This window comes from Colias eurytheme, chromosome 19 (assembly GCF_061535395.1).
Source record: "Colias eurytheme isolate Ceu_HAF_F1 chromosome 19, ilColEury1 Martin Lab GWU primary, whole genome shotgun sequence".
NCBI lineage: Eukaryota > Metazoa > Arthropoda > Insecta > Lepidoptera > Pieridae > Colias > Colias eurytheme.
This window is the reverse complement of record NC_142998.1, coordinates 5,910,792-5,937,207: the sequence shown is the minus strand read 5'-3', so window position 1 is coordinate 5,937,207 and position 26,416 is coordinate 5,910,792. Positions and strand designations below refer to the sequence as shown.

At 33.5% G+C, this 26,416-nt stretch overlaps 1 protein-coding gene across 8 annotated transcripts; it reads right to left on the bottom strand.

Moving 5' to 3' along the window:
- Positions 1 to 28: 28 nt before the first annotated feature.
- On the bottom strand, positions 29 to 26,036 carry Crag (DENN domain-containing protein Crag). 8 transcript variants are annotated; one of them, XM_090113331.1, is made up of 35 exons: positions 25,782 to 26,036; positions 25,435 to 25,591; positions 21,167 to 21,331; positions 19,828 to 20,067; positions 19,320 to 19,407; positions 17,871 to 18,030; positions 17,341 to 17,532; positions 17,087 to 17,188; positions 16,720 to 16,892; positions 16,419 to 16,510; positions 16,139 to 16,260; positions 15,847 to 15,958; positions 15,650 to 15,738; positions 15,354 to 15,518; positions 14,833 to 15,049; positions 14,323 to 14,500; positions 13,814 to 14,000; positions 12,661 to 12,827; positions 12,224 to 12,336; positions 11,863 to 11,967; positions 10,806 to 10,952; positions 10,351 to 10,454; positions 10,147 to 10,255; positions 9,863 to 9,974; positions 9,150 to 9,335; positions 8,158 to 8,238; positions 7,546 to 7,620; positions 6,875 to 7,107; positions 6,494 to 6,618; positions 5,853 to 6,035; positions 4,590 to 4,680; positions 3,992 to 4,177; positions 3,283 to 3,421; positions 2,844 to 2,960; positions 29 to 2,559 (listed from the first exon to the last, which is right to left on the bottom strand). In XM_090113331.1, the coding sequence occupies exons 2-35, from the start codon at positions 25,559 to 25,561 to the stop codon at positions 2,370 to 2,372; spliced, it is 4,872 nt and encodes a 1,623-aa protein (XP_089969457.1). In that variant the 5' UTR covers positions 25,562 to 25,591; positions 25,782 to 26,036; the 3' UTR covers positions 29 to 2,369. The 8 variants fall into 8 exon arrangements, with proteins under 8 accessions (XP_089969457.1, XP_089969461.1, XP_089969460.1 ...); XM_090113335.1 differs by having other exon boundaries at positions 7,546 to 7,602; XM_090113334.1 differs by having other exon boundaries at positions 8,158 to 8,226.
- Positions 26,037 to 26,416: the final 380 nt, after the last annotated feature.

The window sequence follows — 26,416 nt, the reverse complement described above, 5'->3', positions numbered from 1 at the left end:
AAAATTATATGCATTTATTATACTTGTCCTTTATGATAAAATAATTAAAACAATTACATTCAAGTTGAATACTAAACATTCATATTATTGCATGTCTTTTAATGTAACTATAATAAGACGATTTCGCAAATCTGACATTAAATATTATAATATGTATATCCTTATTTTATATGCTATGTGAATGTTATTACAAAAATATATTTTTATAAACAAAATGTTTTGTACAGAATAATACGAACATATGGCTTTAAGTAATCACATCTGATTAAAACAACAACAACTTAAATCAGGTATTAAATTATTTCTGGACACAAACATTTCAGATAAAGGTGTATACACATTACACACAGTGTTATAATAATATAAGATGAAGATGTACAAATAAAATTGATACAAAAATTGAAACAAAAATACTTACTATTATAATTTTAAATATGCAGTCAATAAGAGGAATCATTAAATAGTATTCATTATTATAAATTCAAGACCATAATATAAAGTACAATATCAGAAACCGTATCTTAGGCCATTATCAGATTATTAATTGTTCAAGTATTTCTATTATTGTTACTAAAATATTGATAAATTATTATATTATCGCATACATAAGACTCATTACATATTGTTATTATATAAACATTTAATTATATCATCGATTATATACTCACAGTTCACACATCTATATTAAATATTAATATTATATCAATATAAATAAGATGTTGACACATACAATACTTCGAACAATTGGCAATTGTAATATTCGAAACTTGTTTGACACTTATTTCAGCCATATTTGAGTTTATAATTATAACATGAAATGAATAAATAGATTGTGACATCACCATGAAATGGAAAATTAACTTAAATTTCATTCTTGAAAGCAATTTTATTTATTTCAAACTGTTACCATTACCACATCCTAAGTCTACGACTATACAGTAAATAGCATAATATATACAGAAATTTCAATACACTCCATGATTACTTATCATTAGCACCCAATATAATACGAATCTACTGGATATGCCGAAATTAATCGAGGGTAAAAAGCTGTGATTATTGCCAAATTGAAGATAAAATATAATAATATAATGTTTAATAACCTTTTTTCACTTTACCGTGACATTATTTTCCGTTCATATTTTTGCACACCTGATTCTATCGATGCAGTTTCGAGACCTGATTTTTTTAAATTAATTTGTAATGGTACAATTATTCAGTTAAAATATTATGCCCACAATTTACATCATAAAAGTTTCAAATAGTTCTAAAATGCCTATTTTCTTAGGCTAGGTAACATTATTATCAAGGAAAATATTTGGGGCATGCAAATAGGCCATTAATGAATAAATCTAAATTACCGTACCATATAAAAGTTGATCCCAAATAGTAATGAAATAGCATTTGCGACGATTGAAACATTGGACGGCACTTATGCTTTAAAATTAAATATTAAAATAATTAAACACCAAACATCTTTGATAAATTTTGCATGACAATTTGGACAATTGTTTAAGTCACTAGTAATTTCAATTAACCATGCCTATATAATATAAAATATATTTAACCACTTATTGGTAGACGTTAAAAGACCTCAAACATGATGCCTGTATTAAATCCATACCACAATATGATACAATTCTCAATATTTGTTAAATTTCAAAAAGGAGATGTAACTTTTTGAAAAATCCAACATCTTATTTCTATATTGCTTTGATTAAACTTGACATTTTTATATGTTGTTTGTCATCGCCATTGTTTTCTACATTTAAAAAGAACATACAATAAAACAGTCGAAAGTCAGCAAACATGAAAACAAGCTGAAATAAGCTGTAGCAAAATAAATCCATAACCATATACAATATTCCCAAATCTTTTTGCAGGCTGAAGTTAATTATTGCGTGTCGATGCGAAACTTCATTAAGTTCATCGCCCGGCCATTAAGTTTAGTGATTACTGTCATTTGCGTACTATAAACAACAGACTCACAATCGCCCGAGCGAAGGACATTGAATTTAACACCTTATTTCGTGACAATAATGTTCAAAGTCTCTTGTCACTCTTGTAGAAGTAGACGTGTAGGCAGAGTTGCTTCAAACAATTTTGACTGTGATTGTGAGTCTTGTTGTTTTTTGTACCATTTACAACTCCACGAGATAAGCTGTAGCAAAATATCCATTTATACTTTGACCTGTCAATATGTGATAAATCGGTACTGTTTACACTTTTGACGTGTCAATGTGCCAATAACCGATCTATTTATTTTTTTGACATATCAATAGAAGAAAAACCGGTAATATTTACACTTTTGTAATACGAGACATGACGAAAAACCGGTATTTATTCGTTTGCATGATTACAATAGGCCGTTAATCCTCCACTTTAAGCTTGAGCCGCTTGAAGTAATGCCTGCAGTACACCGCCGTGGGCGAAGGGGGCAGGTCCTGTGGTCGGGCCTCACTTCCTAACTGTTCTATGGCACGCGTGTACTCACGTTGGAGGGCCACGAAGTCTATGTCTGGTTCGCCGAGCGCGGTCATTGCGAGGAAGAGAATATCTCTGTATGGATAAGAACATTTTTTTTTAAATAGGTTACAGTCTCAGTATCTCTATTAAGATAAATAAATAAATAAATATATTTTGAATTGAATAGGCTCCAGAAGTACTGGACTGATTTTAATAATTTTTTCACTGATAGAAAACTACTTTATTAGGGAATTAAATAGGCTATATTTTATTTAGATTTTATTCTGGGTCGGGCGGTGCCGGGACGAGTAGCTATCTTATTTATGGCTTCAATAATAGAGAAGATATGAAAAAGGATATTTATTGAAAATACTGACCTATAATAGGAGAGGTATCGTTTGTTTGGTGTAGTTGATTCCCTCCACGATGCTAATTTACGTATTGCGTCTGAAAGGTCGTTGCTGAGTAAGCCATCTATCACTGTCAAAATAACTCTGAAAAATAAAGAATTATTTAGTCAAACAAAAAAGGTTAAAGATATTTTGAGAAACACAAACAAAAGCAGTAACCATACAGAAATATAAAAAGGTAAGAAAATAAATATACAAAATGATAAAATATCCACGAATGTTGAGCATAATGTAATGTGTTTTTTTATACATGAAACTTGATATTCATTCATATTCATGTATTCATATGTGCGTCTTCGTGTGGTTTTTATTTGCGTGCACGTGTACGTACGCGTGCGTGTATATGTGTATGTGTGCGTATACACGTACGTGTACGTGTCTATATATATAGGTGTGTTGCACGTACGACTGGTAGTCATGGTCTGTGAGCAGCAGCGCGCGCAGCTGCCGCGAGCGCGGCTGGCGGCGGCGCCACGCGCGGTACAGCGCCACCGCCTCGCCCTCGCCCGACCGCCACAGGTCCCAGCTGCATACCACGCGGCAAACTGCACAATACACATACATAATATAAAAAAGAATCGAATAATGTCTGTTTTGTACTGTATTATGAAAAAAATTCATAGAAAAAAGGAGTATTTTTTTTTGTGTGGTGTTTCTCAATGTTAGCCAGAAGGGTTTCTACATTTTAACGCGGACGCGGGGGTGAACTGAAGGTTCACGGTGGTAGCGACATGCGGGCGGGCGTCCCCCCGCCACGGGGATCTCGAACCTAGGCTTGGGCTGTCGCTTGAGTGGAGGAGGCCGGAAGGGCCCTAATCGGACGGGCGCTCACCCGGGTGGGCGCGGGAAAAAAAGTAGTAGTTAAATAAGTTTGTTATCGACTACTCAATTAATAATAAAAGAAAGGTTACAATCTGATATCAAGCAAAACTAAATTTTTCATCAATTAATATGTCACATGACCAAAAAAGGTGTTAATTTATTTCATTGATTAGAAGAGAAAATAACAACATCAATTTGAAAAAACATCATCACACATTAAAAAAAATCCTTTATCATGGAGTAAATAACACACAAACGTTATACATAATACTAAAACCTAAACTTAAACTTACCACCAACTTTATCAGCGTCAGACAGAGCATCTGAACTCGTGTACTTAGACGAATAATTAGGGCAGAGCAAGTCCGGCAAGTGGTTGTCGATGTTCGCTCGCTCCAGGAACCAAACTAGATTCCAGTACACTATCGGATGGGATTCGACGAATTCTGGTTCAGCTAAACATGAATCGCCTTCCCTGCCTGTAAAAAATACATTTTTGAAGTGAAAACTTCTTTAGCGGCGTTGAGCACTTTTTCTGTAATGGGTATAAAATCTTAAACTCGCGTCAGGGCACGTGACCTGATCAAAAAGCGTAAGACGGATGGATATCAAACATGCTCAACGTTAATAATCAAGTTTTCACTTCTGCCGGCACTCCCGGAGTGCAACCCGTCTTTTTTTTTGCAGCTTTTAGTCTACTGCAGCGAAAAAGTCGCTTTTATAGTTCAAACACAAACATTGTAATAATTATTGAATTAATATTTATCTAACTAACGTTATATTCTGATACAATGAGATACGACAAATGATTATTAAATAAAGGTTGAGGCTATATTTATGTGGAAATTGGATTAAATTTTTTTAATTATATCACTACATAATTTATCTTACCCAAGATTGATTCGAATTCTTTCCTCAGCACCAATGGGTTCAAATAGGGCACACTCAGAGTTTCTGATTGTGTTTGACCTGTTCTTATTATCTGCAAATAAATAAATAGATTATTTAAGATTCCCTGATTTAAGTATATTATGAAATATGTTTGTTTTGCATTGATGTAACATAACTCACCATCACGATCAAAATTATCCGAAGCTAAACTCTATCTACGCGTCGTCAGGTAGAGTTTTCTAATGAACGCATATTAAAATAGACTTTGAACATTATTGCAACGAAACAAGGTATAATAATTGAAACTTCGCTCCGTAAATCTAGTTGTTTACGTCCATATGTCTTTGCGATAAATAACAAATTGTCAAATTAACAATGTAATAATATGAGAGGAGGCATTTGCCGGCTATGATAAAGGTGATGAATTTGTTTGTCAATCTACTGTTTGGAACTATTGGTGTCTATAAACATCCCGCTGGCATCGTTCAACAACAAAAAAAATTGGTTGTTTGTAAAGTAGGTTTACGATCGAGATGTTTACGTGATAACGTCTTATTGGTGGCAACGCTCAAGATGAGACGGGAGATCGGTCCGTCTCTCTCTCGTTATACCTGCGATCGCGCTCGTGAGGTTTTGGTGTGACACAAGTTTCTGAACATGTCACCCGACTAAAACGATTTTAAAAACGTTGTCACGTCAAAATACGCAAAAATGGGAAGATTAGCATTGGCAATACGATTATAGCGGCAGTCATCACGTCTATCAGCTATTACCGTCGCCGCACACGAGCCACGGGCCACAAACGCCGCCACGAGAAGCTAGAAGCGTGTAGCGTGTGGCCGCCACAGGCGTCAACCGTGTGCGGCGAGTCCATATAAAATGTATGAAAAGTGCAGGAAATATGCCGGTGACCATTGAGATATACATATGGAGACGACACGACGTGATGTAGGCATCACTTATGTTCCGCTCAACATACGCCATATGGCGTAACTGTACGCTCATTTTTTATTTGTTTTAAAGTGAAACGCATCAAATATGCCTTCGTGTGTGTTACGATATTGCACAAATAATACGGAAAAGTGCAAAGAAATAACTTTCATCGGTAAGTACCTAACTAGATAATAATTTTTAAAACTTAGTTAGAGCAAAAAAATGGCGCACAGATTTTGTTAGTGGTGTCTGCTCCAAACGTAGTAATATTATCTCAATGTTTGCGATACGATTGTAGCGGCAGTCATCACGTCTATCACTACACCTCACCTGCACAGACAGCAGCGGCACCGTATGCCGACCGCACGCCGTACAGCGCGTGTTGAGGTTGGAGTCGTCGGCCGCCCAGCCCGCCATGATGTCCTCGTCGTACAGCAGCGCGAGGCACTGGTGGCACTGCGAGCACGACGTCATCTGCACCACTACCGACACCTTCTCCGCGTTTATGTTCTCCTGGTACGGGGAAATTGAAATTAATTAATTGTTTTAATTTATAATTTAGATTAAGTTCCTTGTTAAGTTATTTCAGATGAATAAAGTATGAATAAATAAATAAATAAATTAGTGTTGCAATATGTGTGATGTCTTTAAATAAAAAAGAGCGTGTGTGCTGCGCACACGTGTCAGAAGTGAAACTTCTTTGGCAAATTCAAAGATACCAAAAACCTTCGCTTTACTCCATGACGTGACGGTATTGCCATGACGCAACTTTGAAATTTTACTCTCAACGCACCTAAAGGAGTTTCAATTCATAAAGTTTCTTCTTAAAGTGTCTTCTCGTTTGGGAGGTATCATTAGGGCAATTTCAATATGAATATCAAGGCTCCGAATTCTTCGTCTATGGTTTGGGACTAAATAATTCTTTGGAACAGCGGATTTAAATAAAAATACAATATGTAGACCAAACTTACATTTTGCTGTGGATACAGGTTATCAGGCAAATGTGATAGAAGTGTTGCTAGTGAACCGCGCTCCATCGTACACGCCAATTCTGCGTCACTCGAAGCTCTTCTAAAGCCGGTTGCACTTGACCAATCTAAAAAGTAATAATAATAGCACATTTGTCAAATAATTTCATAACCCATTGTTTAAAAATTAAAAGAGAAATAGTGACACCATGTGATAATTTTTCTTTCTAATATCTACTTATAATAATTATAATTTTAAAAGAGCAACTATGGAGTTTCTTGCCGATTCTTCTCCATAGATACTGCTTTCCGAATCGGTGGTAAATGTTAAAAATACTTATGTTGATAATCTGACAAGACAAAAACAAATGAAAAATTACTTACCATCAGTGTTAATCTCAGAGGACCCATCGGTAGAATCTTCTTCTGTAATAAAACTGGTCAGAGCGCTGGTAGCGTTACCAATAGCGCCTTTCATCTTTACGGGGGTGGAATTGGCAGATATAACCTCTTTCATTTCGTCGAATTTCTTAGCCATACTCGTTGCAGCTGATTTTAGACTGCTTAGACCGCTCTGGAGCAATTCGTTCGACTTTTTGCCAGCTATACTTGTTGGACTGAAAGTATTGTAACATTTGTACCCTTGGAGAAAGTTTTTTCTGAATGTTCAAGGAATGATAAAATAAAGAGGAACATTTATACGACTATTAGACACGTATTATTCTGCGTTAACATTAGCCTTATATTTTATGAAATTACAAAATTTTGCAACATAAAGAAAAATGTAAACTTAAAAGCAACACATGAAATTAACAGAAGTGCAAAGCGAATAGTGAAAATAAAATTAGTGAAATATCATACATATATATAATACGGATATAACTGCAGATTTACTGTTAATTTTTATTAGTGCACAACTAAATCGAAGAACAAACGAATTATACAAGAGAAACCCGACACACCGCCACCATAATAACTAATAATAGAAGACTCCACAAACTTGATACCACAACCATATTAAGACCCACTTCATTTGACCATTGTTTGACGCTTACCTGAAGTAATTCTCGATCATTTCCTTTCCGATTTTCATATCTTTACGCAACGAAAGTCTGGCGGGCGAATAACGTCTAAGAAAATAAATGTTCTAATACTGGCGTTTTGTACGGTGCGGTTTGAACCAAAATATAAACGTGAGTACTATAATACTAATTGAGCAAGTAATAATCTATTATAATATATAGTTCAGTAGATATATGAATATTAGCTTAAAATATTTAATTGCTTAAACTAAAAAAATGCAAACACTGTACATTTTTAGATGTAATTATTTGTTTTCATAATCATTTTGTAATATGAGTTAAGTGTCTTCAAAATTACTTTGCGGTTTTGTTGCAATTTCGTAAATAGATGTTAGGAACAAATTAATCTAGTCTGTTGTTTTTTAGTCGAAAATTGCTTATGAAAAACATGTTTAATATCTGACATGCACAAAACTCGATATTTATAAAACATAACTCGATATTTACGAATGATAATAAAATAAATCGAAATTCATTTTGTTCAAAACTTGATATTTCATTATTTTTAGGTATTTTTTGGTAAGAAAAACTGAACATATTACAATCAAAGACACAAAAACCTATAGAAATAAATCGCAAACTCACCCGAAGCTGATCTTGAGCGTGTTCCCCAAACTCACGAGGCTCGACACTGTGGCGGGCGCCGTCTCGCTCCTGTGCAGTTTCCTGACGAACGGAAACTTATCGAGGTTATCTTGCTCGTATATTGCGTGCGCGCTAGCGGGGGTTAGCGGGGTCACCGTCAGGGGGGTGTGGGGCGTGCGGGGTTGGGGGTTGTGGTGTTCGTGCGGGGTTCATACGGTGGTAGGGGTTGCGGGGTTCGTGCGGTGGTATTGGCGGAGTTTGTGTAGTGCATCGCTGTAGCCGTTTGTTTAGTGCTTGTAGATGTGAGTGATTAAGCGTTATTATTGTGTTTAATAAATTGTTAATGTGGTTTAATATTATTGATAATAAGTAATAACTTTAGAATTAAATAATAAGTTGTTATTGTGTAAAGTATTATTGAATACGGGCGAGAACATAGCTCATCTCGACTGTATTTTTAGGTGAGAAAGGTGCTATATAATTCAATATCTTTGAAAGATATTAAGTCCATTTTTTTAAGATTTTGTAGCTCGAACTGAATAAAATGTCATGTGGATTGGATGGAAAATTGGTCAGGGTAAATAACTTTATACGATATACGGGAATGCTCTACTGTTATTAAAGCAATATTTTACTACACTTATGTGTACATTCTTGCTCAACCAGATCAAATTGATAAAAATAAAGATAAAAGATAAATTATGTGTCTTGGTGACAGATTATTTTTTTCAGCTTATCATGCCTATGGAAACAATATGCGGATACAGAACTATTGAATTTTTTAAATTATACTATAGTGTATAACAATTAGACCTATATTTTAACTAAATTTTATACACTATATAATTTTAAAAAAATATAACGGTATGATCAAAATCACATAATTGACATATTAATAATTTTGTAACTTTTTCAATATTTTAGTATGATAACAATTACTAGCAAGCCACTACTAATTTCCCTATCTACAAATAACACAAGAAGCCGTATACCCAGCGGTCTCCGGCTCGTCCTGGAACGAGTTGCTCCTGCGGTGGAACAGCTTCGGGCTGACGCTGAGCTCGTGCTTCGGGAGCGGCGGGTCCTCTACCCGCGGGGGGGTCGGGGCGCGGGGGGGGTCGCCCATGCACAGGGCGCCGAGGGGGTCGTCCGCGAGCACGGGGGTGCGGGGGGACAGTCTGACAAAAGAAAAGACGTGTGGCACTAAGGGACTGCCGCGGTAAAGCTATTGCATAGCATGCCTTCAAGCCACACCTCCGTATCCGTCGGAGTGGGGAGCGTGAGGTTTTTTCGTTGCGGAATTTCTCGATTCGGTCCCCGCGCTCAAGGCCTGCGATAGAAGCTATGCAATAGCTTCTAAAGAGAATATATAAAGATCTTGTATATTGAATATATTATATAGGCAGGTATATAGTCAAAGCCGTGATATCACAATTTCACTAGTGATATAATAAACAGTATATAATTTTAATAAACTCAATAATATCTGGCATTTCATCGTACTATGGTACAAAACAATCTATTTAAAATCAAGAATGTATTATGCGGAAAAGAGAGTTGATGATTCCACTCTTCCGCATTTGGATACAATAATTGCAAAACCAACTCATTCTTACTAACAAGTAGTAGCGTTTTCATTTGCATTACAAAAGTAATAGCCTAAAGAATCATAATCACAGAAAAGAAAATTGAGAAATATAATTACTTGAGTGGGGAGGTTTTGTTGACATCGTTGACTTGTATTGCAGCTATTTCTTTATCCGTCTCTTCGGGAAAACTGAGCGTTCGTGAACAACGCCCTTTGGGGTTTGTATTTCCTAATAAAATAAAAAAACATCGAAATTAGGCAAAATATAATGTCACTATATGTAAGTTGGTCGTTACTAAACAAAGTAGTGGATAATTCTGAGAAATAACGATTCGTAACAACAAAACATAAGAAAACAATTTTTTGTTAATATTACGATTATAATAAAACTAATAACTTACCAAATGAAAGCCTCTGCAAATTTTGAACGATCTGAGCGTCACCCGCAAAACTTTCTGATCTTGTTAATATTCGTAAATCTGATGGACTGTCTGGGCTGACGTGAATTGTCTGCAAAAAACATTCATATAAATATTTTTACCGCAATTTATACCTTACCGTGATAAAGATCACTTGTAAAGTAAAAAGTTTGCTAAATAAGTTACCTGTCTCTTTTCGGCAATAGGTATTGTCGGTTCCGGTTCTTCATTACCTAACGAGTTGCTGCGTGGTCGCGTAGTCTCACTGAGATCAGGGTCTGACGGCACACCTAGAAAATACATTGAAACTATAATATATATTACGATTCGCGTACAAATTAGATTATTGTGTAATTTTTAATATTATATTTATCGCTTTGCAAGTCAATTATAAAATATAAGTAACTAATCAAATGTTTGTTTGTTAATCAAAATATGGGTTTCCAACAAATTTTTACACCTAAATATGAGAGCGAAGTAAGCAAAACAAGAGTAATCAAGTACCATACATTAAATTACTACACAAAAACACTTCACAAGATAATCTATATCTATTTAAGTATTAACGCTGCATTATTTTTAGTACTTTTAAATTCCAAATCAACTCATACAAAATAATACCAACAAATATACACACTCACCAGATATAAGTATACCGGCGTGTGCGGACAGGCCGTGCGCGCGCGTGTGTGTGCGCGCGTGCGTGTGTGTGCGCACGATGTTGCCGCGCCGGCACAGAGCTTCGAACGCGCTCGCGCTCGCACTGGCTTCTTCGCGACACACTGCAACTATAGATAAGATGATATTGAAAAAGTATCAAATATATGAGCTTGAAGTGTGTGAACTTACTTTTTTTTATTGAAATATTAAAACGTTATAAATTTATAAAGAATAGAAAAAATTCGATCACGAGGCGGGACTCGAACCCGCATCCTTTCGCGCCATTCCGGGGCGGATGCCTGACCAACTCAGCCACTCGTGACCCGCCAGAGCAATCGAATTTATTCTATTCTTTCAGTTTTATGTATCTAAGGGACACACCGCGCGCCATCTATTGAGATGATTAACAACCATCTCAACCAATATGAAACACTTTTCAGTGAATACAATATTGTGACGATGGAACACGACCTTTTTTGTTGAAATTGATATTTTGGTTTTATGGCATTCAAATGCTTTATAAATATAAATTTATAAAGAATAGAAAAATATATTTATACATTTATATTTATAAAGCATTTGAATGCCATAAAACCAAAATATCAATTTCAACATGTTAAAACATTATTAATTTTATACATGGGTCAAAGTTGAACCCGAGTTTTTCGGTAGAGTCAATGTTACATTATAAATATTTTGGTGGTAAAATTTTGTTACAAAAAGAGAATTAAAACATATTTAAAAAAATCTAACTCAAACTCAAACACTTTTCCACGCTACCGGACTTCAGTATTTAAGCCACAGGTTTGAAAAGCAGTTTCTACAGAGAAGAGCCGGTAAGAAACTCTGTAGATGCTCTTTAAAAATTATGCCATATTATACATTTCAATCGCACATATACGTTTCATAAAATTCAAATTCAAATTTCATTTATTTACAAGAATGTAGTTACAAAAAAGGTGTTATTACAATGTTAAGGCGCTAATACATTCTACCCACTTTCTGGGTGTGCAAATATTTAAATGGAAAATTTGTTACCTGAATCTAAACTGGACCGACTTCGCATAGGTTCAGCCAGTGCTAACGCGGCAAGTTCGGAGCCTTCGCCTGCCACTGTTCGCACGCGAGGTAATGTTCCGCAAGCTATAAAGAAAACAAAAATTTTCAATGTTACCTATTTTACAAAAAATTTGCGTAAGTATAATCAATAAAAACTTGTGATATAATGTTTTCACAGAGATCAAACATTCAGTGAGCTTTTTTGAACGCCATCTTACAAATTATTATAAATTACATAAAATCTCAGCTTTTGTCTGAATGAAATTGGCAATTATATCAGCCTTCATTAAAACAAAAGCATAGAAATTTCAACATGCTAAATAATAAAATAAATACATACAGCCGGCAGTAGCTTGTCCCGCGGCGCGGCTCGCACGCTGCGCGCCCGCAGCACGGAACAACGCCGCGCCCATCACGGCTATACGCAACTTGTTCCATAGTAATTGGGAACCACTGTGACATACAAAATATATCAATATGTTTATTAATGGAAATAAAATAGAAAATGTTTCAAATTCATGAAATTTGAGGTAAATTATATATATAAACGAGGAAATTACGATCCAATGTAAAAAAATTGATTAAAGTTTAAAACGCGTAAGGGAACGGTAAAGGGAAATAAATACACATAATAATTTTAACCAGAATTAATAAAAAGAGACGTTTTATACAAGTGTCTCTGTGTCTATTAAATTACAAAAACAAAATATCTAAAAAAAATACAGTTACACTTAAAATCACTTTACAAAACTGTAGCTTTAAAAAAAATAGACGCACCTAGGCATATCTTTAGGCCATGCGGCTTCCAACACGCATCTATTGTAGTAGCCGTACGTAAGTGCGTTGGGTTGTAAGCCCGCACGCTTCATAAGGAATAGTAACTGCACGGCTAGCACGGGCAGTGAATAGATGCCGCAAAGCTGCATCATTACTCGATAACACACCTGGAGAAAACACAATAAATAATAATAATAAAAAAACATTCTTTATTTTAGATAAAGTTTTTATGAAGTTTAAAACAAATTATTTTAAACAATCTAAAACAACATGACATCAACTAAAGTAGAGCCATTTTAATAGGCAACATTTGACAGTTCAACAAAATTCAACAACGTAACCTAGTAACGACAACATAGAATAACATGATATTTCGTTTTGTTAGAACTGCACATTTGCTTAACTTTTTTCAATTACGACCACATATTTATAATAATAATGACCGATACAAGTAATTTTAAGATTTCATTTTACTGATAAACCATTCTAAACATAATAAACAATTTCTGAATTGAAGAACTGACGTCGCTACAATTTTGTGACAATAAACCTTTTTTCTTTTTAAATACCAGAGACGTTACTCTAAAAATCGAAATCTGACATCTAGAATCGAATGCATTGATTACTTGTGAATAAAAATCATCATAAATTAATAAATTCGATTGACAAATGTTTCAAATCCGTATCGATTAATTCACTTTAATCGATGTTTTTAAGCAGGTTACCTCTCTTCGAAGATAAAATTGATAGACGTCAAATGTTGCCTATTAAATTGGCTCGACTATAGTGATAGCAAGCGGTATAATAATAAATAAAGAAAGTAGGTAATAGTAAAATATCGATCCATTTTTAAACATGAACAAGAACGTTTGTGCCGTTCGGGTCATTTCCCTTCCAAAGAATAATATAATAAAACTAGATTTCCGCCCGCGGCTTCGCCCGCGTTTTCAAAGGAAAACCCGCATAGTTCCCGGGATAAAACCTATCCTATGTGTTAATCCAAGTTACTCTCTATATGTGTGCTAAATTTCATTGTAACCGGTTCAGTAGTTTTTACGTGAACGAGTAACAAACATCCATACATCCATACATCCATACTTACAAACTTTCGCCTTTATAATAGTATTAAGATTAAGATTAAGATAATCCGCACCTCATCCAACGGCACGCGCAGTTTAGTAGCACGCTCGAGCAGCTCGTACGCGGCGCGCAATGTAGCGTGCTCTTTGCCCCGGTACAGTGTGAGACGACACGGTAGAGCCAGGAAGTATAGTGAATAGCACGCGCCGAGGAGACACTTGGCCCACGCTTCAGGGGAAAGACTGGCTTTGCGCGCCATTCTAGTGAACAAAATGTAATATAATAATATTGGCCAGTTTATCGTATATTAAATAGACACTCAAAACAACAAACTAAATAGGTACATATCGAAAGACAGAAATAGGTGTCGCTTTAACTTAGAAGATATTTTTTTATTATTTTCTACCCAGGAAACAGGAAAAGCAACGCATCAGCTAACGACTCAGCTGACGCGAGTGCGGCGCTCGGTAACGTTTGCACCGCACCACGTGCACTCTGCTTGCACAGGTCACTTAGTTTGCGTATTGGTTGAACTTACAATTATACAAATATATTACTTTACATTAGACCTTAGAAGTATACCTCTGTGCAGCAGCAATCTCATGCTTAGTTCGCCTTGCCATAGGCGATGCGTCTGCTAACGACTCAGCCGATGCAAGTGCGGTGCTCGGTAACGCTTGTACCGCACCGCGTGCGCTTTGCTTGCACCGGGCCACTAAGTTCACGTCGAGGATGAACTTCTCGTATGTGTATGTCTCCTCTGAAATAAATAATGGGCATCAGTATCTAGGTAAATAGGAAAAAATGCACGGGAGTTTCATATAATGACGGTTTTATGATGTTATCAAATATTAACAGTAAAAGAACATGACAAGACAGTGGCTTTGATTCTCCGATTCGTAAAGACTATGAGTAGAATATAATTGAAAATAAACGCACATTGCATTTGATTTTTATCCTTATAATTTTTTTTACATTATTGACAAGCTATCTTTAAAACGAGTTACCATCGACATACCGAATCAGTGCTACTTAAAAAAAATACTATTAAAATTTTCATGAGTTACGTAATTAGTTTGAATTTTTAAATACCTGGATCAGGCGGATCAGGCGGCAGGACAAACACAGTTCGCTCAGCACAATGCGCGGGCTCGAACTCAAGCAGCGACCCCTCAGAGGACACACGCTCTATGCACTCGTCGAAGAACGTCAACCCTTGGTCCGCACCGTCACATACAAACGAACGCTCCTCTATGAAGCGCGTGAACATTTGCGTGCGCATTATGAGGGTTAGGAAGCGCTGTTGCGTCTATGAACGGATAAAAGTATTGAATTAGTGGTTATAATGTACTTGTTATATACATAATTTATAGCAAAGCAGCTGCAAAGCACAGTAATTCAATTCAATATTTATAGGAGTAATGTGATGCCACAATTTAAGAAACGTGAACAGCAGTAAAAATATGTGTGACGTTGGTCATGTAATAATTGAGATTTTACATACGGACTCATACCATGTCCCAGTTAAAATTCAATCAAATTTTACATATTGTTTAATAAATAAGGTATTTTTTAATACATACCAATGTATTGCTAAGTAGTAAAGTACATACCTTATCCCGTGATTTAAGAAAAGCATCCATTTGAAAGAGTGCATGTGGGTCTGTAGTTCCAACAGTGGGAGCTTTCGTTATGGGAATCAGATATCTGCGATAACCTTCTAAAGTCACAGCCATGAAACGGAGGAATGCTTCTTGAATCTTTAGTTCTAGTGCTTGCTACAATATAAAAATACAAATATGCAAATATACAATCAACATAAGTATATTTTTTGTGTAAATTTGTGTAATACTTACATAATCAATTAGATTAGTGATTTGTATGTTATTAAATATGAACAAAATCTCACCTCCTTTTTCCGCTTTTGGAAATCCCTATCTAAACTCGTTGTAGGTTCACCATTATATTTACTATTATTCGAATAGTGGACGGGCGACGCTACAACCAAATAAAAACATTCAATTAACAACTTAATTGAATAGACAATAATTATACATACTCCATATTATGAATATTTTCAAAATTCTCGACTCGACTATATCCTACCTAACATACCAGGTCGAATGTTCGCGAACAACTGTTCCAACGTCTGCCTTAATGCCCGTGCTTGGCTCTTTGGAAGCAGTTTTAATGATATATGCCTCTGCGATTCACATATCTAGAATAAATAAATATAATAATTAGTATTTAAACAAGAAAATATTCATATACAAATATAAACGTCACGTTGTTAATATATACATAATCAAAGTGTATTGGAAGCTCTTATAACCTAATTAGTATGTTATGCGTAAAAAATAAAGTTGAAACAGTAGGTTATAGCATAAAAAAAACTCACTGTAATATTATTGGTGTCTAAATCGACACAAGTAACATCTGGTGGAGGTTCATATAGGTCAAAAAACCTCGAATCAACACCTATTAAATACGGCAAAGGAGCGTGAAGTACTTCCGCTAAACCTGTAAAATATTTATAACATAAAATATAAATTCATTCTAAATTAAGTAATAAATTCCATTTTATTACGAATGAAAGTAAAAAATTATATTTGAAGTGTTAAGACATTTAGACTGATAATAAAAAACTATTAAATTATTACATTATCTGATTGTATTACCTAATGGACAAAGTGGTATGTATGGGCACTGCCATTTGAATGGAAACAGCAGACTAGACACTGCCTCCGATACAGCGGTGAGTGTGTCTGGTCTGTAAACAAACATAATTCATATTTAATGTAAAATAATTTTACATAAAATACATGGAAGCAATAGTCTTCTACAAAAATAAAAGACAAGGTTTGAATAAACACTTATTTAGATTAATAAAGTTTTAAGTAAACTACACAAAACAAATTTTTAAGGTTTAATTTTATAGGGTTGATGGAATTTTTCTTTGTATATATATGATAAACATACCTCAAAGAGTGTATAAGTATTTTCTGCTCCGTGATAGCCAAAGCCAGCAGTAAAAGACAGTTATCAGGCCCTAAATTTAGCAAGAGCTGTCTGTAACCAGCACCACTTATTACTAGCGGTTGGTCATCACGTCTTGTGACTATGACGCGATCGTGTGGATTTGTGGGAGATAACTGTGAAAAATATAAAACAAATTTACATAATGTCATTGACATACAATAATCAATAATTGTCTGAATCAGAACTCTGCCTCTGCATCTATCAGGCAGAGTTTTCTAATGAATAATAGTATACAATAGACTTTGAACATTAAGTGGAACAAAATAAGATTCTAATTAATTTTGAATAAATTATGTAAAAAATATACCTGAAGTAATATGCGGGGATCCGGGAATGGAACCTCTTCCAATAAGTGTGTAATGTATCTTTCGATTGGTATACTCAAAGGTTCTTTACTCCATGACATTTCCTGTAAAGAACAACATTAAAGAATAGGTACTAAAGTTTTAAAGTAATTTCGAGGTCTCCGAAAAAATATAAAAGTTTTTTCTACATACAAATCAATGTATTTCACCGATAACCACGGGAATTAATCGATTTTTTTCTAACCAAAAAACTCACCAGTATATACAGCAGCCACCGTTCAAACGTATCGCTGAAGGGCCACCTTGACAACAGGCAGATGCATTTATTTGCGTGTAATGAATGCGTGTTTTGGCTAACACCGGCCCGCCAACCGAGTGCCTCTTGATGACTTTCAGTTAACTGCGTGTGAGGGTAGCTCTCGTAGAACGTTACCGCTGATCCGTATACCTGCAAGTTGTATTTGTTTGACATTTTTAACGTTTTGCGCTTCGGAATCGTCAGTTCTTAACATAGGTTGAATAAAAGAGCGCTTAAAATAGCTACTTCAATAAAAAATTGCTGCAGTAAATTGTAAATATGGTTTCACTTTCATGTAAGTTTAAGATTTACATTAAAATTAACGCGTATGTTATTCATTTTTAACTATAGAAAATTAATTTTATAGGAAATTAAAGTTAGCGGAAATTATGCTATATACGAGAAACGACAAAAGACACGCGCTTTCTTACTTCTATGTAATAAACGTACTTATACGTTTATTTTGACGATATCACAATTCAAAATACCTTATCAGTAGCATCAGAAACGGTCAAAACGAAGGTAGAAAACACAGGTTTCGGCGCAGACGCATTATTCGGCCACAATTCCAAAGTTGAGCCCATGGGTAGACAAAACAGTGGCACTGAAGTAGGGAATGCCATACTGCGACGATCTACTGTTGGATACCTAAAGAAAATGATTTTTATAGAACATACATATAATGACAATATGTAAAATTTTTCTTAAAAACTATTAGTATCAACATGTTTTTAAAGACTACGAGATAGGAACAACATACTTTCAATAAAAACGTACATAAGATTCAATTTAAGCTGCACATACTCTCGACAGTAAAATCGACGACGAGACCTAATTTTTTATCGTTATTTTTCTCGATCATATCAATTCAAAGTCCAAACAGTCAATACACTGCATTAAAATAGGTTCATTGCATTCAATATTTGTACCATTATGAAACACCAGTCACTTTGAAAGTGATACTTTCATAGCATAGAAGAGCATTGTCTGTGATATAACGCTAATATGTTATGATTACATAAATCTCTGTTTTGAACAGAGCCCATCTATCAGCCTTCGAGGAGCTAATTAATGACGCATACTTAGTTGAAAAGGTTAATATTGTGTTTCAACTTACATTTCTCTTTGATTTTATTGCTAGCAATAAGAAGCGCGTTTTTTTTTATTTGAAATACATTATGTATCTGATCGAATAAATTTTTTTATGCACGATGGATTATATAATTTAATATTTATTCAATGTTATGTAAAAGAAGAGTATGTATTACATGTGGAATAGAAATTTAAATTCCTCCACGAACACCACACACATACAAACACGTCCTTACAAATCCATTGTGGCTTTAATTCTAATGGGAATAAAAATAGAACGCGGTCCATAATTGAATAACAATACAATATGCATAGGGCGTGAATAACACAAATGTATTGTATAATGGCATAATGCAATCTCGAATCAACTTCGACACTAATATATAGTGCATAAACATTGCATAAACATCCTGATGTGAAAAGAAGCTACTATTATCACTTAACTGATTGAAAAACAAGATAACGATATGGAAATAGGATAGAAATAGAAAAATTGTACTGGCAAAGGTGAGACCTGAATGTTTTTATCAGTATGATTAGCAATACAATATAGGACCTCAATAATACTAACATAATATTGTATAATGCAATTTTGGTTCAGCATAAATATCGGATAAGCATCAGGGTAAAAAAAGAGTTAAGTACTATATTGTCACTTAACTGATTGAAAAATCAGATTACAATATTGAACAAAAACAGGTTAAAAAGATAAAATTAGTAATTGATAATCTCATACCAATAAAAAAATTTCCTCTGAGTTGATAATATGAAAAACATCAACATAGAAAAGGCTTCAGTTTCTAAACTAAACATTTTGTTTACATAATGAAAGGCCCAAAACTTACCTAAACAGTACTTCTGGTTTGAAAGCTATTAGCGGCGGACGGTTCATTGACTTTTTGTAGCAGAGGAATACATCGCTACCCATTAACCCTGAAATTGTTATTTGTTTACTCAAAGTTTAATACGCGTATGAAGCAATCAATCTCTGAATGCTAACTTTGAAAAGATTTAATCGTATTGAAATATTAATGTGTGTATTTAATTTGAAAAGCCATTTAGGTAATAATTAACTTTTAGCACTATTTACAAAACTTGGACTGGTGGCCCTTAAAATAAGTGCTATAATATACTTTTGCATAAGTATATTTAATCGTGTAATGAAGAAAACACCATAACAATAAAAGAAACATGACAAGAAATATAGAATAAGGTAGCCCGCCTCCTCATTATAAATAACTAAGTAAAACAATCCCCCCTGCAAATTGAACTTACGACATATTTCTCGGTATCAAAAAATTCATCTACCCCAAAACCCACACAGCTTCCCAAAACAATCAATAAACTACAAACCTTTGTTCAAATTCTTCGCGATCATACAAAACGCATGCGGCGGGGTTTCCCCCCGACTCGTAACGACTACGCATATATCGACTACGACTAGCGCATTGCACGGCGCGGTCGGATGCGCCCGCCTGTACGTGATATATGTTTTCGCCGTGGAATTGTTCACATTGGCCAATCTACCGCCAACCGATTTGAGTACCATTTCTGCGTCAGCCATGAGACGCTCTCTGCCGTCGTACATGACACCTGAAATTAGTGTGAAACTTACAAAACGCGAATTATGCATTTTGGTTAAATGAGTTGCAAGTTTCATTTTACAATTAGAAATAAAAGTCTCTAAATGCGTGTAAATACTCAGTGTATTATAACACAGTTACACGTTAGTAATGATACCTATTCTAGGGAGGTACACAATAAATAAATAGCTTTTTAATCTAACAATTCAAAGTCTTTAAACTTCGCTTACAACTTTGGAAAAAGAAAGGAAACTACAAAAGTTTATTTTCTTGCCCCAAATCGAATTTACTTTACGCATAATTGATTTTTGCTATAGTTTCTTAAACGGCGCATAAGTAACAATTAGGCCTTGTATTTCCTTATTGGCAGGAACTAATCTTGTTTAGCATATAAATTACCTACTATTAAATCTTTTTTTATTGATTTACTTTTTATACTATAAAGTATAAACCTTTAAAAACAGTCCCGATAAACAATATTCAAAGGCATCTTATAAGTCTAAATCTAATATAATATATAAAGAAAGCCTTCATAATTTGGATAATAACAAGGCAAAAATGAATCACATAAAAACAAATTATCAATAAAGGATCGTTTTATTTTTCATTTTAAAAATAAATGTTTTTAAATCTGATAAGCCAATAACGAGATGCGAAGATTACCACTTGATGTCTCGCTGTTATTGGAGCATAAAACTAGACTGCGAATGTAGCAAGGTTGTATGTCTAAATTGTGAAATATAAACGTATTTAATCATTCCTAAGCAAAATATAATAATGTTGCTAAAACATGCATTATTGTATTTTAAACTTATCAAGGAAATGAGCAAGCTAGTTGATATTTTTATTTCGAGGGGAATATCCCATTTGAATTCGTATGACATCATATTTTGATGAGATAAAATATTGAAAAAATTACGTACTGAAATAAATCCGTTCATGACAATAATTATTCTTATCATAAAAAAAACATAAGCAAAATATACCAAGAGGAAACAGAATTAGTTCAAATCAGACTTTATATCGATGCAATTGAATAGCCATTTAATTTGTGATACCTATTGTTATTTTTTGTTAATTTCTAACCATTAATAAAAAACTCATCTTACCGATATCAACGAGGGGCGGTTTGTCCCTTCCACGTCGGATACACAAAAAACAAACAGGAGATCTCATGGAGCCATGATTCAAATCAGCTGGTAAGCCAGTCGGTGTTGATTCTATTAATTCGTAATCATTTGGCACCGTTTCACCTAACCCAGGAAATACCACACCTGAAAAAGAAATGCAGTTGCTAATACATATATATCATAGTCTCTCACACCCAAATACTAAAACATTGAAGAGGTATGTAAACGTAATATGGACTCTTAATTATACATGATATTACATACATTTTTAAGTTAGATCATTTATTCAGATACGCTTAATACCTTAGTACATTAAACGCATTAAATCGTATTATAACATGGGGGATACATAATCATTTATTATTTAAAACCTTCGTCATGGAATGAGGTCAGGGACTTAAAAAAATCACTACTTATTTCGAAACAAAAATGTGCGAGGTATGTAATTAAAATAGGGCCATAACTAGCTCACTAATGAAATAGTTAAGCACGTTACGTATTTATGCTTATCACCCGGAGAATTCCTAGACTTTGTGCATTCAATGACCTTATCATCGGTTCATTCAAGACGAACATCAATGATGGTAATAAATATGAATCATTGTGGGGTCAATCGATAATGACCTTTTGTTGGCAATTTGTTTGAAAGTAGAACCGGGCCATTGTTACAAATTGGTGAGTTTTATTGGGTCAGATAATAAGAAAAGGCGAAAATCTGAAACATTATAATATGTAGTTGAATAGATCTTTTTGTGCGGGTGTTATAGTTGTCACATATCCTCTGAACCCAATTTAAAAATATTTATTACTCACGACTCATCTACTTAATAAAGATATCATTTATAATATAATGCTGGTCTTGACAAGAAATAGAGACGGTAACATCTAAATAGACGCACTTGCCTACACTTCATCTATTACGAGATTGTAAAGAAGATCGAATGAAACCTTAGTATTGACGGCAATGAATTTTCCTTGCAGAATAAATCTATGTAAGTAGTAGGTTAGTAATAAATTATTGTAAAAATATTTCAATTCAAATGCAGTTTTATCTTTTAACTGATATATGTACATATTATAAACATTTTACCGCTAAGGTAATTAACGAATTCGCTTGCCTTTCTAGATAAGACGAGTTAAATGATTTTACCGGAAGAGCGACGAGATATTAATTCCTAATTGCAGAACATGGTTAGTGAAGACCCAAGAGTCAACGCACGTATAAGAGTCGGAATCAAGTTTTATCTAATTATATTTAGCTGAGATTGATAGATGATCTGGTAGTTGGATTAATTATATTATCACATACAGGTTTAGTGCGAAAATAAACAGGCATATCACAGGTACTTTGTACATGATAATCTCTTATAGTAAGCTGAACATGACAGTGATTAAACTTTTCAGAATAATCTTATGGCGTTTCATATGTTGATGAAAAATATAGGTAAAAAATATACTGTAACAATTTTTAATTAAATACATTTTTCAAGTAGGTTTTTTTATATAAGGCATTTAAATGTGCAAACATACGATTTCAATACCAACACTCAATCCATATGGTCAGTTGCTCTACTTGAAGGTTCATAACTGTTTGTGAGATACTAGTTTGACAACTTTTTATGCATGCACCTTATAGGCCTGGTTCATCCAAGGAGTATGGCAAGGTCCCTGACCGTATTATATAGTTTTCATATACATAATATTGTATCATTCAAAGCGACTTATATGCGATAAAGCCTGCGTAAGTCGTGAGGTTTATTTACATTTCTTGTTTGTCGCGGTCTCCCAAAAATTTTGAATTTAAAAACAGAGTTCATACGGTATTTGGAATTATGTATGTTTAAACATAGTATCTACCTACAAGTAATAAAACATTTTAGTCGGTATCAGGAAATACGTTATCGAAATAAACTTTGCGACTAGTAGTTACTCGTATAAATTTCATCAGTTAAAGTTTACTGACGTAAAATCCCCGGATAAGAGATGAATAAAAATGGCTTATTTGGTATTCCATATTTTCTATTTCTTTTAAAAAATCGAGACAAAAAGATAAAATTTAAAGAATGTAAGAATGGGATACTCAACAATTTGTTTTCAGTGGATCCTAAAAAAAAATGACCTTACCCAAACTTATGCAGTGTTACATCAATAAAGAAACAGTGGAATGGTGGGCTCTATTGTTATCGTATTAAAACGAAAATTATATTTCGGAGCCTCGTTTACTATGGTAAGTTTTTTGTAAAGGTCATTGCCATGCCTTGCCTGCATGATGCCTTAGTATTACGATGATTATTTCCTAATACTCAAAAAGCTATGATTACATACTAGAAAACATTTTAAAATTTTTATGTTTTTATTAATATTTACAAATATTGACAACAATATTTCTTATTATAAGAGTTATTTTAGTCTAATTTTCAACTCTATCATAATATTAAAGATACATGACTTTGTTCCTAATTGAAATTGGTTAATATTATATTTTGCTACTCATCCACCACAAAACAATAACCAATTTTTGAAGGAAACATCATATCTCAAATAAATAAAGTATTTACTGTTTAGTGTTATTCATATGTCATGGGATATAAAATAAACAAATGAATCATTTAATAAAACAAGGAAGAAAACAAAACATAATTGTGTATCAGTTACAAATTGCAACAGTAATCTGAGTTGAGACCACAGATCAGATTAGATTAATATTCCTGTAAAATGATACCTTTGGTAGAAAAGCAATTGCATAAGGATTATAAACTTAACTTTGTAGACAATGCATCCTTCAGTAACTATGTTTTAATTTGAATTATCAATTTCATCAAATGGTAACATATGTAATAAGTAATTATTGAAATTGAAAAATATTTAAATATGTACATGTATGCACAGAACTATTTTTTTTTTGAAAAAAATTAAAACAAAAATTACTCACAGGCTTTAAAAAAGTTCTCAGAATCAAATTATTATTTTTTCAACCTGGACAAAATCAGTCATTAGATTGTAAGGGCATAAAATTTGGATGAACAAATTGAAATTTATAGCAATTGCAATAGCATTTACATTTATTATGTAATTTACTATAGTTTGGATAATGGTGCTGATAATTATTACTTATGACTTCATTAGATTATTATATGTGTAGATAAGATTTATCTGTACATAGTTTTAAAAAGTAGCAAGCTGATGAGTGTATATAATTTATTATATGTAGTATAAAAAAATTGGGATGAGGAGTTCTAATGATTGATAACTTAGAACTTTGTATTTTTGAAACATGCAGATAACTATAGAAGTTTCAAAAAATATAAGCTTATTTTAAGAAGATAGAGAGATTTTAATTAATGACTAATTTTAATGTTCAAAATAGGTCTATAAATACAAGTTAAAAATTTTCTAAACAAAACAATTACTTAAATAATTTTTTTTTATGCTGATATGCTTTAGTAACAAAACAACTGAATGAATTCTATCATAAATCAACCCAAAAGACTTGACAGGCAAAGAACTTGGAGGAAAGACTTTGCATTGATTTTGTTTCCCCTTCTTTCCCTCCAAATGTGTTTCTTAATGAATAACAATTTGGACTTAAAAAGTGCAATGCGAATAGGCTTTATCTCCGTGATCAGGCACGCTTACCAATTAGATCGCATTTGCCCTTCCCATCAGGCAACTTGCCTGAACAGTTAACAACAAAAAATTAAATTGACCACCTAAGTCAAATCAGCTAGGTCGCCCAATTTATATTTTTTAAAGAGAAGAGAAGTTTGAACTTGGAAACTTAGTTTTGAATATTATTCAGTATTGTTTAACAATGGTAATTGGGTTTTTCATATGAACAATAATAATAAACACACAATTTAACTTTGAATGTTCATAATAAACTACTTACAAAAAGTTGACTTATAGTCTAAGAGCATGTCATATATTTAAATAATAAATTGAGATATTTAATATGAAGTACAATTTTCAAATTAGTATGCAAAACATAGTGAAGAGTCGAACAGAATACATAATAACACATAAGTACAATCAAACACAACTAAATGTGACCTAGAGAATCAATTATGCACATACTCTGTCAACTTAATTATTTACTTCCTCATTTACCTTATAGATAAATATTTTTATAATTTATAAATTTGGGATTAACATTCATTTAATCACTGTGTGTATTTTAATACTGTGTATTCAAAATTATACAAAACTTTTTAATAGTTGTGTAAATATTAATTAAAAAATAAACATACCAATATCTGTGATTGGTGCTTTTGTACTGTATCCTTTTAAGTGTCCAGAATCCGAATCATCCAGTACTTCTGGTTGTTCTGGGAGACCAGCTACCACAAAATAGTCTGCTACTCTCCTTTCTTCCATTGCTATTATTTACTTGGACTTATACAGTTCCTAAAAATAATAATGAAATCCAATTCAAGGGGTTGATCCAATTTGTCAATAAACACCAAGTCTTTAATTATTTAACAAAATATCGTGTATAACCTTTAGAGTCTCGCTATTCTTAAATGCGTAACATTTTATTTGTAGAATTATTAAAAAGGACAAAAACTAAAATATGAAACCTTTGAAGTTAACTTACATATAATGATACAGATAATAAATTTGTTTAATAAAATTAAAGTCAGTGATTACAGGACATTATTGCTAAACTTGAATACATGATTTATTAAATTAATTTTATCGTAAACTCGTAGCATTTGTAATATTCACTTTTAACACATTAATAATTACATCACATATCACATTAAACCGCACTCCACTTTTCATCTACAAACAATAATCTAAATTCATCCATTAATTACATCTTTTCATTTTCAATGAAATTGTCATTTTTATTATATGTCACTGCCGTCACGCCGTGAGCCGTCAGCAGCCGTCAGCGGTCAGCCACAGAGCAAGTAATATACCCCGTTTTCCAATTACAGCACTAGAGCGCATTATGCGGCATAATGCTTAACGTTGAATGTTCCAACTACAGCAACGCTTCGCACAATCGAGCACTAGAAAAAGTAATGCGCGTGATTTGATGCGTGCAATCCACGCAATCGATTTATCGTTAGTAATTATTAATTGTTGGAAAAAATTTTAAAGCTTTCGTTTCATTGTAGTTTTTTCGAAATAATCAAAGTTAATTCAAATTGTGTTAAAAAAATAAATATAAGTATGGATGAAGGTACAAACATTGAAAAAAATGTTAATGAAATAATCAAAATC

What these genes read in the sequence shown, in the direction of transcription:
- Crag (XM_090113331.1), bottom strand. Translation starts at nt 25,561, where the DNA reads ATGGAAGAAAGGAGAGTAGCAGACTATTTTGTGGTAGCTGGTCTCCCA. An exon ending in CATACCACTTTGTCCATTAG is followed by an intron (nt 16,261 to 16,418) that starts GTAATACAATCA and finishes AATATTTTACAG; the next exon opens with GTTTAGCGGAAGTACTTCAC. An exon ending in AGAATTCGAATCAATCTTGG is followed by an intron (nt 4,178 to 4,589) that starts GTAAGATAAATT and finishes TATTTTTTACAG; the next exon opens with GCAGGGAAGGCGATTCATGT.